This window comes from Pavona decussata, unplaced genomic scaffold (genome assembly GCF_977016875.1).
Source record: "Pavona decussata unplaced genomic scaffold, jaPavDecu1.1 SCAFFOLD_234, whole genome shotgun sequence".
Lineage (NCBI taxonomy): Eukaryota > Metazoa > Cnidaria > Anthozoa > Scleractinia > Agariciidae > Pavona > Pavona decussata.
Window position 1 is genome coordinate 2,266,875 of NW_028145639.1, and position 12,923 is coordinate 2,279,797.

The window sequence follows — 12,923 nt, forward strand, 5'->3', positions numbered from 1 at the left end:
ACGCTATGATACTTTGGGGAGGTCGCTACTTTTTGGATTTATTAGAGGCCACATGTTTTACGTTACTTTCGGGGCGTCGTTACTTTCGGAATTTTGCGTTAAATTGGTTCCTGATCCTGCCATTTAAAGTTTGAAAAACAAAAGTAGCTTTCAGGATGCAAAAATAAATTTAAAGCGTTTCCATCTTTCGATTCCTTTTTGGAATCTTTTTCAAGTTAATACCAGCGGTCTTTTTAGACATTTATTTTCTAAATTTATGGAAATCGTTGTAGGTATATATACAACAATGACGATTTAAACAAAGTTCAATATTATTACAAGTTTCTTGGTATCAAGAGTTAGTGTAAAAAACTAACAAGAGTAAAATGTGCAGGGTTAAAATTGAATTTCAATAAAACTTGGGTCTTCATCAGTGCAACACAAAGCAGAAAAAGGCCAGGAATATCTGGATATATGCATCGATAAAAAGAAACAAATTCTTTGACAGATATCTTGCAGTCCTTAATACAGTCAAACCTGTATATAACGGTCACCCTTGGGAAATGGCCCGGTGACTGTTATATACAGGGTGACCGCTGTACACAGGTTTCCTTTAAATTGTACTCATACATGCTGAGCGAAAACAAAAAGCTAAGCCTCTTTTCGTTATGCAAAACGGCCAATACCAAAAGGGAGTTTGCAGGTGGCCATCGGTTTGTGACAATTTATTTCGATTTCCTAGTAATGTTGACCGGCTGAACATTTATATCTCAATGCTCGTTCTCGGGATCTGGCCTATTACTCCTCTTTGAAAAAAACATATTCAACGTTTGTCGTGGGCTTCCACTAGTTTCTTCCACCCATTGTGAATACAGGTTATTAAAGTTCAAGAGCCCATTTTTCGCTAGATTTATGTACTGAATGAAAAGCCCCTTTGAACAGAGAGCTAGAAACACATCTTTAACACTAAATTAAATAGTTTTTTATCTCTAAAAGTTTTAGTTCCTTATCGACACAAGTTAAAAAATATAGTGCTTCCCGATGCATGAAGCGATCATCGCCCGATAATTGATCATGCAAATTGGATGATATGTAAATACTGCTAAAGAGCTAGAATTAAATATCCAAAGAAACTAGCAGATCGATAAAGATCTCTAAAGCTGAAATTAACAATACAATACGGTCAACCATACCATACTACATAATAAAGTATATATGTCTAAAAAGGTGTGCGCATTTTTTTAAAATAGCTCATTGTGTAAATCGCCGTTACAACACAAGTACAGCGCGCTTAAAACATTTATCCTCAGCAAGCTTCTGGCACTGATCCGGGTTTGAATTCCAATATTTTTACAGGTAGACTATTCCACAATTTGTTAAATCAGCTACATATAAAATAGACCTGTATAACAATCTACAGCTCACTAAGTGTGGCCTTTTAAGGACTGGCGAATTGATATAAAAGACCAATAAATACACGGCATGAACTTTCTTCTCTTGGAGAGTCCTATCCATCCGGGTGAGCCCAGAAACTAAAACGTGCTAAATTCCTTCTTATAGAACATGGAACAGTCAGAAAAAAAACAATACTGAATTGAACGGTGTCTAAATTTGCATTTCACACCCAAAGTGTGAAAGGAAGGAGGCGCTTTCCCTTTTATAGCGGAACTTCTTATTGAAGTTACATATGAACCTGGTGAAGGACCTCGTCACCAGTCTCCAGTAGCTCAGCGGTCGGTGTATACGGGTTATTGGTTCGATTCTCGACGTCAGGGGCAGAGACTTTTTTGCCACGCCCTTGGGATGATGAACATTGCACATTTTTTTAACTACATTTACACTAAAATCCTGTATCTTTCTTCGTTTATGAACAAGTAGTATACTTGGGGACAGCCAATTGAATACCTTTTATCGTAATTAATGGAAACTTTTTGTTGTTTCACTTAATGAAACATTTGTTGAACATTAGAATCACTCCTAAATACACCTATGTATTAAGCCATGAATTTCAGTTAGTAATTTATTATTACTGTCAAATTAACCTATAACGTCTTGTATGTCTTCACCAATAAATTCAGTTGGCAGACTGCAATCCGCTCCTCAAAATAATTGTGATACTAACCTTAACTCTGCTGTTAATACTAATGCTGGTCATAATAATAATGATGTTAGTAGTGAGGAGGCCGAAGACGAAATCAAGGGAGGCACGATTCCAAAGCGAAAGCCCCATGCCACCTTGTGACATATGGGTGCAATAAGCACTTAATTAAGTGCTGCAGCAACAAATGGTCCGAACATGCTTCAGAAGCAGTAAAGGAAAATGATTTAACTTCTGGGGGAACTTAAAATTCCAACAGACCGTCGGTCAGAACATTATCGCCCGATATTGCAGTCATAGATAAGCTAGAGAAGTAAAGCGTGTCACTGCAAATTGTCATCGGCGTGGCTTGCCCGGCGATAGCAGAGTCGAGGAGAAAGAGGAGAAAAAGTTTAAAAGTATCGTGGCTGTTCTGATCACTAAAATCAAGAACTTGTGAAAGATGAAATCCGTCAAGATCACGTCATACAACAGTGACTTGGAACAGTGACTTGCAGACTGGAGCAGTACCTCCAACAGATTGGCTCCAAGGAATGGCAACAATCCAGAAGTCTGTGCTTCCTTGCACGACTAGACAGAGAGACATAAAGCCAGTAATGAAACAACGTACAGCCTGCCGGGGATTGATGCTAATCGGTTCGTTAGTTTATTAATAGAAAAGGAAATTTAAATGTCTGAAAGTTTGCTGGTTGTGGAGACTTTTATCACGACAACGCTTTGTTGTATTGAATTTGCGGAAGCTTGTTTCATTAAAAATTTCGAAAACCCGTTATTTTTTATGAGTACGTTATTACGAAAGCTGACAAGCGTTATAGACAACCTTACCTGCATCAGCTACAAAAAGCAGGAACTACTCTTTTTTAAATCAATTCATGTCGACAGGTGTTGACCGCTGCAGACATTATGGCACTAAACTTTTGGCGCTACGATTTCTTAACTGGGTTGGTTAGGAAACAAAGAGAAGCAGAAGTCATCATCTTAACTGTTGTTCAGTACATTTCTTTATTCCTAGAATATATGCCTTATTCATTACTACCTTTATATCGCCACCATTAAAAATCCCCATGATATAAAACTCACGGAGTCGAATTCATCCTGCAGACTCTAATAAATGAGCTCCAGTCTATTTTTTCTAGCGTAGACACTGATATGCAAATGTCACTTAATTCATGTTAAAATAATGGCCCTAGAAAAACTAATGACGGTGTCAAGTCGGCATATAGCTACTCTTGCGCTATCATCATTAATGGTCCACTGCCGCAAGACTTTAGGAACCCGGTTTCAAGGGTATTATTGTTCCCATCTATTTATTTCAACTTAATATTTAACGTCCACTCGCGCAACAAACAGAAAATAATTGAACTCCATTTGCACCGGTGTTGTCTTAATTAGAAGCACTAATTAGCTTTTTCCTAAAAACGGAATGATGTTTCAAGTTTTGCTCAGACGCCTTCATTAAAGAAAAATATAATTTATTCGACAGTCGTTAACCAGGCACAGTTTTCACTACACAGACACCTGCCAGTTAGGAGTCGATCGCTGCAAAACATAAAACTAGCCGTAAGGTGAGCTTTTTACAGTCTGTTGTCTTCCTGCTTACGTTTTCCACCATCAATCGATTTACTCAAACTCTGTTCAATTTTTGACTGGGGTAAAACGCTACGTTTAAGGAATATCCATCATCACGAGTAGCCAGAGATCAACTTTTCTGCGTCCTTCACTCTTGTTTTAGAAAGAAAAATGACAAAGTGGTATTTTCTGGAGTTTACTACTTTTCGACATCTTGTATACGCTTAGAGTCCGTAAAGTCCCTGATAATAAGAAACCTTTACAAGAGAAACAACCAGAGTGTACACAATGTTAGAAGCTCAAGAATCACTGTGGTCGTCATATATCGCTAATTGCTTTTCTGGCAAAAGGAAATGCTCATACAAGTGAAAGAAAACTGATCAAGCTCAATCTTTCAAACATTTCAAAAATGAACGATTCGTTCTGCCACGAACTGCTGCAGAATTTGACATCACTGAGCTTCGACAGTGAAGACATGAAACCTACTTACCTCACTACCGCAGCTTTGAACGGTTTTTCATCTTATACCGCCATCATGTTCAACATTATAACAATCCACGCGATTAGAAAAACTTCGTCATTGCCGAGAGCTTTGAAAACATTGCTCCTGAGTCTGGCTGTTTCTGATATTGGTGTTGGATTACTGTGTCAGCTTTTTTACGTCGCACTGGTCATCAATCGGATGCAAGGAGACCCTCGGAACTGTATCATTTATACCGCGTTTTCAATCTTTCTATCAGTGTTTTCTATTGCCTCGTTCCTTGGTGTGATGGCTCTTATTGTAGACAGATTCTTGGCCATTTATCTTCATCTCAGATACCAGGAAGTTGTGACTCATAAGCGCGTTGTTTCCGCGGTGACCTCAATATGGCTGTTCAGTGTGTCTTTTTCTTTACTTCTGTTGTGGATACCATTGTCTATTTCTTCCATAATTCTTGGCGTAATCAGTATCGTCTGCTTTACTGCCACAGCTTTCTTTAATTACAAGATATACTCAACTGTCAAAAGTCTCGCTAATCAAGTTCAACTCTTCAGAATCAACAAATAGCACAAAAAAACTGAAATAGCTAGCATTGCCCGCTTGAAGAAATCCACCATTGGTACATTCTACATATATCTGGTGTTTTTGCTTTGTTATTTGCCTCATATTTTAGGTTTCGGTATCTCAATCATTTCCGGATCAAGTTTTGCAACGAAGCATTTGTTTATTTTCAGTACTACATTGATATTTCTAAATTCATCTTTGAATTTTCTGATTTATTTCTGGAAGATGAGACACATTCGAAACACCATTATGAACCTATTCCGGAATTTCTTGTTAAATACGGTAATAAATCGAAACTGATGAGCATTATGATAAAAAATGCTGACTCAAATTCACTGGACACGTTGAAAATTTACAAAACTTGCAAATCACAATTTACATGTTTTGTAAATTCCAATTTCATCTTGTGAGTTGCAATTGGTAAAAGGAAATTTACATGAATTTTACAATTTGCTATGACCATGTATATATACAGGCGTTAAAGGATTACATGTAGAGGCTATCTTAACAGAAAAAAAATTAAATAAAATAACGGGATATCGATACAGCATTCCGTTAAAAAGAACTGGGAGAACTTGTAAAAAAGAGAATTTCATATATGTTTATAATATTAACTGTTTGTACACGCCTTGCCGCAAGAACGGAACATTTCACGTTAAACTGTGTGCGAGAAAAAAAATAATCAGTTTATGAAATCCTTGGTCTCCTCACTAAAATAAAATCCGCTAGACATATTTCCAAAAATAACGTAGAGACCAAGTTTACAACATTTGAACCTACTGGTCAGTATTTGGTCGTCCTCGCCTCTAGGTCTCCGCGAATGACTTGGATTATCATGAAGCAATTCGTCTTTTCTCGGCTTGGCATGTACCATCTTATATTTTCGATTAATTGGTAAGCGAATGACAACAACTACTAAAAAGAAGAAGAACAAGAGGAAGAAGAGGAAGAAGAAGAAGAAGAAGAAGAAGAAGAAGAAGAAGAAGAAGAAGAAGAAGAAGAAGAAAAGAGCGAAGCAGATGAACCAATTTAATGGCTTTCCCTTTCTTACAGTTAATCATCTCATGCTGCGTTATAACATGCAAGTACTTTAGGATATTTACTGATATATGCTAAGCAAGTGACACAAAGAGCTAAGCCTGTCTGCAATTAGAAGTGCTATTAAAGGGTCACTTTCTCTGACGCAAACTGGTGATCAAGCAAAAGTGGGTTCCTAGGTGCCAGTGGACATCTGGTTGTCTACTGCTAATAACATGTCATATTCTAAGAACTTTATTACTTTATTGCTTCAGTATTCATTCTATTCTCTTTCGCTACGCTCAGCCGAATAGAAAACATTTCTATTATAAGTTATACGCAAACAACACAACAGTATGTGGAGCGAGCCCCAGCGATCGAGTTTATTACAACAGTTACAGTACAGTGATATATGCGTTTAGTTACAGCGAAATGTACAGAGATATGTAGGAAAACTAAATATAAGCGACAACGTAAATAGAGGCAGCGAAAAGCGAAGCCAAAAAAAGCATTGTAGAAATTTCAACCACACCAAGCCAAAGTAAAAAAGAGACTGTAAGAAAAACTATGTACTATCTTAGCAAATAAACAAGGAAAAATAGCCTCGAGTAAACTGGTCGGCGTCAAGTGGTGGGATATTCACAAGGAGTGGTTTCTAAAGAGGATGAATAACCAATACATTTGGTAGTCTGACCTATTACTTTAATTCTCTTAATTCTCCTAGCCTTGACTTATTCACAATAAGGTCATTATAGACAATTTCAAATACATAGTAGCCATTTCTCAGAACTCGGCCGTTGATTAAAAAACGCTCAGTTAAAACCCCCTCAAACCCACTTTAAAAAGGCGGCTTTTAAAATAGTTCTTTTCTGTCAATTCAGTTTTATAACCACTCGTCACTGAAATAACTCTTAACTGCAACTGGGGCTCACTAATTTCCTTGTAGATAGGGTTGCATAGTCACAAGTTTTTTTCGTGTTCTAAAACTGAGCCTACACATGTGCAAAATCTTTAATTTCTCCCTTTTACCACGCCCCTTGGACGATGTTATCTTTATATTTTCAATTCAGTGGTCATTGTATTCCATCAATCTATAAAATGAAATCTTTCATTTCCCATCGCCCGACTCACCAATTTTTTCAAAAAGTAAATCAATTTCTGTTTTTCTTATTTCTCAATTCATTGCCTACTCAGTTTTCTCTGAATTTCCGAGTTTAATATGCTTTTCAGTTATGTATGTCTAAACGTGACTGATTTTTTAATCAACCCATAAAACGACGTTTTTGAGTACAACTTCAAGAGAGTGAAAACTGCTCGTTGCAAAATGGAAGTTACAGGAAAAATATAATCAAGGCTTGTTTCGAGTTATTTATGTTTGTTTTGTCGACCTTTTTTTATTTTTGTTTTTGTTTTGTTTTTTTGTTGTTGTTGTTGTTGTTGTTGTTATTTTTTTAACCAACAGGCCCACTTTTACGAGAGAGAGAGCGCAAAAGAAAACGATTTAGTATTTCTGGGAATGGCGATGGATTTTAAAAAAGACAAAATAGACAGCTGAGCCAATTTTGATCACTTTTCTTTTCTTCCGGAAACGCCATTTCACATTAAATCGTTCTTCTGTCTTCAGTATTTTACGTGTGCACTTTGGTCAATTCTACTCATACATGCTGAACGAAAACAAAAAGCTAAGCCTCTTTACAGTTAGACGTGCTATTAACAAAACACTTTCTGTTATACAAAACGGCCAATACCAAAAGGGGATTTGCAGGTGGCCATCGGTTTGTGACAATTTAATTTGACTTCCCAGTTGTTGACTGGCTGAACATTTATATCTTAATGCTCGTTCTCGGGATCTGGCCTATTACTCCTCTTTGAAAAAAAACATATTCAACGTTTGTCATGGGCTTTCACTAATTTCTTCCAGCCACTGTGAATACAGGTTATTAAAGTTCAAGAGCCCATTTTTCGCTAGATTTATGTACTGAATGAAAAGCCCCTTTGAACAGGGTGCTAGAAACACATCTTAGACACTAAATTTAATAGTTTTTTATATCTAAAAGTTTTAGCTCCTTATCGACAGTAGTTAAACAATATAGTGCTTCCCGATGCATGGAGCGATCATCGCCCGATACTGAATTGATCACGCAAATTGGATGATATGTAAATACTGCTAAAGAGCTAGAATTAAATATCCAAAGAAACTAGCAGATCGATAAATAACTCTAAAGCTGAAATTAACAATACAATACGGTCAACCATACCATACTACATAATAGAGTATATATATCTAAAAAGGTGTGCGCATTTTTTAAAATAGCTCATTGTGTAAATCGCCGTTACAACATAAGTACAGCGCGCTTAAAACATTTATCCTCAGCAAGCTTCTGGCACTGATCAGGGTTTGAATTCCAATATTTTTACAGGTAGACTATTCCACAATTTGTTAACTCAGCTACCTATAAAATAGACCTGTGTTACAATCTACAGCTCACTAAGTGAGGCCTTTTAGGCGACTGCCGGATTAAAGCTGATTGGTATAAAAGAGCAATAAATACACGGCATGAACTTTCTTTCTTTTGGCGAGTGCTATCCATCCGGGTGAGCCAAAAAACTAAAACGTGCTATTTTCCTGTTTATAAAGCATGGAACACTCAGAAAAACAATACTGAATTGAACGGTGTTTAAATTTGCATTTCACACCCAAAGTGTGAAAGGAAGGAGGGGCTTGCCCTTTTATAGCGGAACTTCTTGTTGAAGTCACATATGAACCTGGTGAAGGACCTCGTCACCAGTCTCCAGTAGCTCAGCGGTTGGTGTATACGGGTTATTGGTGCGATTCTCGACGTCAGGGGCAGAGACGTTTTTGCCACGCCCTTGGGATGACGAACATTGCATATTTTTTTAACTACATTTACACTAGAATCCTTTATCTTTCTTCCTTTATGAACAAGTAGTATACTTGGGGACAGCCAATTGATTACCTTTTATCGTAATTAATGAAAACTTTTTGTTGTTTCACTAGATGAAACATTTGTTGAACATTAGAATCATTCCTCAATACACCTATGTATTAAGCCATGAATTTCAGTTAGCAATTTATTATTATCCTCAAATTAACCTATAACGACTTGTATGTCTTCACCAATAAATTCAGTTGGCAGACTGCAATCCGCTCCTCAAAATAATTGTGATACTAACCTTAACTCTACTGCTAATACTAATGCTGGTCATAATGATAATGATGTTAGTAGTGAAGTGGCCAAAAATGAAATCAAGGGAGGCACGATTCCAAAGCGAAAGCCCCATGCCACCTTGTGACATATGGGTGCAATGAGCACTTAAAAGTACTGCAGCAACAAATGGCCCGAACATGCTTCGGAAGCAGCAAAGGAAAATGATTTCAACTTCAAGGGAACTTAAAATTCCGACAGACCGTCGGTCAAAACATTATCGCCCGATATTGCAGTCATAGATAAGCTAGAGAAGTAAAGCGTGTCACTGCAAATTGTCATCGGCGTGGCTTGCCCGGCGATAGCAGAGTCGAGGAGAAAGAGGAGAAAAAGTTTAAAAGTATCGTGGCTGTTCTGATCACTAAAATCAAGAACTTGTGAAAGATGAAATCCGTCAAGATCACGTCATACAACAGTGACTTGGAACAGTGACTTGCAGACTGGAGCAGTACCTCCAACAGATTGGCTCCAAGGAATGGCAACAATCCAGAAGTCTGTGCTTCCTTGCACGACTAGACAGAGAGACATAAAGCCAGTAATGAAACAACGTACAGCCTGCCGGGGATTGATGCTAATCGGTTCGTTAGTTTAATAATAGAAAAGGAAATTTAAATGTCTGAAAGTTTGCTGGTTGTGGAGACTTTTATCACGACAACGCTTTGTTGTATTGAATTTGCGGAAGCTTGTTTCATTAAAAATTTCGAAAACCCGTTATTTTTTATGAGTACGTTATTACGAAAGCTGACAAGCGTTATAGACAACCTTACCTGCATCAGCTACAAAAAGCAGGAACTACTCTTTTTTAAAGCAATTCACGTCGACTAGACAGGTGTTGACCGCTGCAGACATTATGGCACTAAACTTTTGGCGCTACGATTTCTTAACTGGGTTGGTTAGGAAACAAAGAGAAGCAGAAGTCATCATCTTAACTGTTGTTCAGTACATTTCTTTATTCCTAGAATATATGCCTTATTCATTACTACCTTTATATCGCCACCATTAAAAATCCCCATGATATAAAACTCACGGAGTCGAATTCATCCTGCAGACTCTAATAAATGAGCTCCAGTCTATTTTTTCTAGCGTAGACACTGATATGCAAATGTCATTTAATTCATGTTAAAATAATGGCCCTAGAAAAACTAATGACGGTGTCAAGTCGGCATATAGCTAATCTTGCGTTATCATCATTAATGGTCCACTGCCGCAAGACTTTAGGAACCCAGTTTCAAGGGTATTATTGTTCCCATCTATTTATTTCAACTAATTTAACGTCCACTCGCGCAACAAACAGAAAATAATTGAACTCCATTTGCACCGGTGTTGTCTTAATTAGAAGCAGTAATTAGCTTTTTCCTAAGAACGGAATGACGTTTCAAGTTTTGCTCAGACGCCTTCATTAAAGAAAAATATAATTTATTCGGCAGTCGTTAACCAGGCACAGTTTTCACTAAACAGACACCTGCCAGTTAGGAGTCGATCGCTGCAAGACATAAAACTAGCCGTAAGGGGAGCTTTTTACAGTCTGTTGTCTTCCTGCTTACGTTTTCCACCATCAATCGATTTACTCAAACTCTGTTCAATTTTTGACTGGGGTAAAACGCTACGTTTAAGGAATATCCATCATCACGCGTAGCCAGAGATCAACTTTTCTGCGTCCTTCACTCTTGTTTTAGACAGAAAAATGACAAAGTGGTATTTTCTGGAGTCTACTACTTTTCGACATCTTGTATACGCTTAGAGTCCGTAAAGTCCCTGATAATAAGAAACCTTTACAAGAGAGACAACCAGAGTGTACACAATGTTAGAAGCTCAAGAATCACTGTGGTCGTCATATATCGCTAATTGCTTTTCTGGCAAAAGGAAATGCTCATACAAGTGAAAGAAAACCGATCAAGCTTAATCTTTCAAACATTTCAAAAATGAACGATTCGTTCTGCCACGAACTGCTGCAGAATTTGACATCACTGAGCTTCGACAGTGAAGACATGAAACCTACTTACCTCACTACCGCAGCTTTGAACGGTTTTTCATCTTATACCGCCATCATGTTCAACATTATAACAATCCACGCGATTAGAAAAACTTCGTCATTGCCGAGAGCTTTGAAAATATTGCTCCTGAGTCTGGCTGCTTCTGATATTGGTGTTGGATTACTGTGTCAGCCTTTTTACGTCGCGCTAGTCATCAATCGGATGCAAGGAAACCCTCGGAACTGTATCATTTATACCGCGTTTACAATCTTTCTATCAGTGTTTTCTATTGCCTCGTTCTTTGGTGTGATGGCTCTTATTGTAGACAGATTCTTGGCCATTCATCTTCATCTCAGATACCAGGAAGTTGTGACTCATAAGCGCGTTGTTTCCGCGGTGATTTCAATATGGGTGTTCAGTGTGTCTTTTTCTTTACTTCTGTTGTGGATACCACTGTCTATTTCTTCCATAATTCTTGGCGTAATCAGTATCGTCTGCTTTACTGCCACAGCTTTCTTTAATTACAGGATATACTCAACTGTCAAAAGTCTCGCTAATCAAGTTCAACCTCTTCAGAATCAACAAATAGCACAAAGTACTGAAATAGCTAGCATTGTCCGCTTGAAGAAATCCGCCATTGGTACATTCTACATGTATCTGGTGTTTTTGCTTTGTTATTTGCCTCATATTTTGGGTTTCGGTATCTCAATCATTTCCGGATCAAGTTTTGCAGCGAAGCATTTGTTTCTTTTCAGTACTACGTTGGTATTTCTGAATTCATCTTTAAACCCTCTAATTTATTGCTGGAAGATGAGACACATTCGAAACACCATTATGAACCTATTCCGCAATTTCATGTTAAATACGGTAATAAATCGAAACTGAAAATTTACAAAACTCAGTACTGCTGGAAGATGATACAGGTTCGAGGCTCAGTAATAGACACACTGCGAAACATATTGTTTTGTAATTAAACTTAGCAGGTCTTAGAGTGACGGTGGACTCGGTAAAGTAATGAAACGCTTTTGTTCTTCGAACATGCCATGCAAAATAGCGTAGCGTGCGGTGGAGAAACCATTGCTCGCAGGGTATATAAAATTTAAATATGTGAAACTTTCGCGGAAACATTCCCGTACGCTAGAAAACTGGCGTTAAATTAAAGGATTACATGCAGAGGCTATCTTAACAGGAAATTAATTAAATACAATAACGGGATATGGATACAGCATTTCGTTAAATAGAACAGGGAGAACTTGTAAAAAAGAGACTTTCATTTATGTTTATTATTTTAACTGTTTGTACACGCCTCGCCGTACGAACGGAACATTTCACGTCAAACTGTGTGCGAGAAAAAAAATAATCAGTTTATAAAATCGTTGGCCTCCTCACTAAAATAAAAGCCGCTGGACATATTTCCAAAAGTAACGTAGAGACCAAGTGTACAACATTTGAACCTACTGGTCAATATTTGGTCGTCGTCGCCTCTGGATCTCCGCGAATGACTTTGATTATCATGAAGCAATTCGTCTTGTCTCGGCTTGGCATGTACCATCTTATATTTTCGATTCATTGGTTAGCGAATGACAACAAGTACTAAAAAGGAGAAAAAGACGAAGAAGACGAAGAAGAAGAAAAGGACGAAGCAGATGAATCAATTTAATGGCTTTCCCTTTCTTAAAGTTAATTATCTTAGGCTGCGTTATAACATGCATGTACTTTAGGAAATTTACTAATATATGCTAAGCAAGTGACACAAAGAGTAAACCCTGTCTGCGAGTAAAAGTGCTATTAAAGGATCATTTTCTCTGACACAAACTGGTGATCAAGCAAAAGTGGGTTCCTTGGTGGCCATCTGGTTGTCTACTGCTAATAACATGTCATATTCTAAGAAAAAATTAATACTTTATTGCTTCAATATTCATTCTATTCTCTTTCGCTACGCTCAGCCGAATAGAAAACATTTCTATTATAAGTTATAGGCAAACAACACAGCAGTATGTGGAGCGAGCCCCAGC

At 37.6% G+C, this 12,923-nt stretch overlaps 2 protein-coding genes across 2 annotated transcripts in view; both read left to right on the forward strand.

Annotated features, from left to right (window-relative positions):
- Positions 1–12,923, forward strand: part of LOC146458116 (uncharacterized) — a 133,129-nt gene that overhangs the window by 30,861 nt on the left and 89,345 nt on the right. The gene's annotated exons all lie outside the window — the stretch shown is intronic.
- On the forward strand, positions 10,422–11,844 carry LOC146458121 (adenosine receptor A2a-like). The gene has a single exon (XM_085091320.1). It carries the CDS (start codon positions 10,858–10,860, stop codon positions 11,791–11,793), a length of 936 nt encoding a protein of 311 aa, XP_084947446.1. The 5' UTR covers positions 10,422–10,857; the 3' UTR covers positions 11,794–11,844.

Coding starts and splice junctions, on each gene's coding strand:
- LOC146458121 (XM_085091320.1), top strand. CDS start 10,858: ATGAACGATTCGTTCTGCCACGAACTGCTGCAGAATTTGACATCACTG.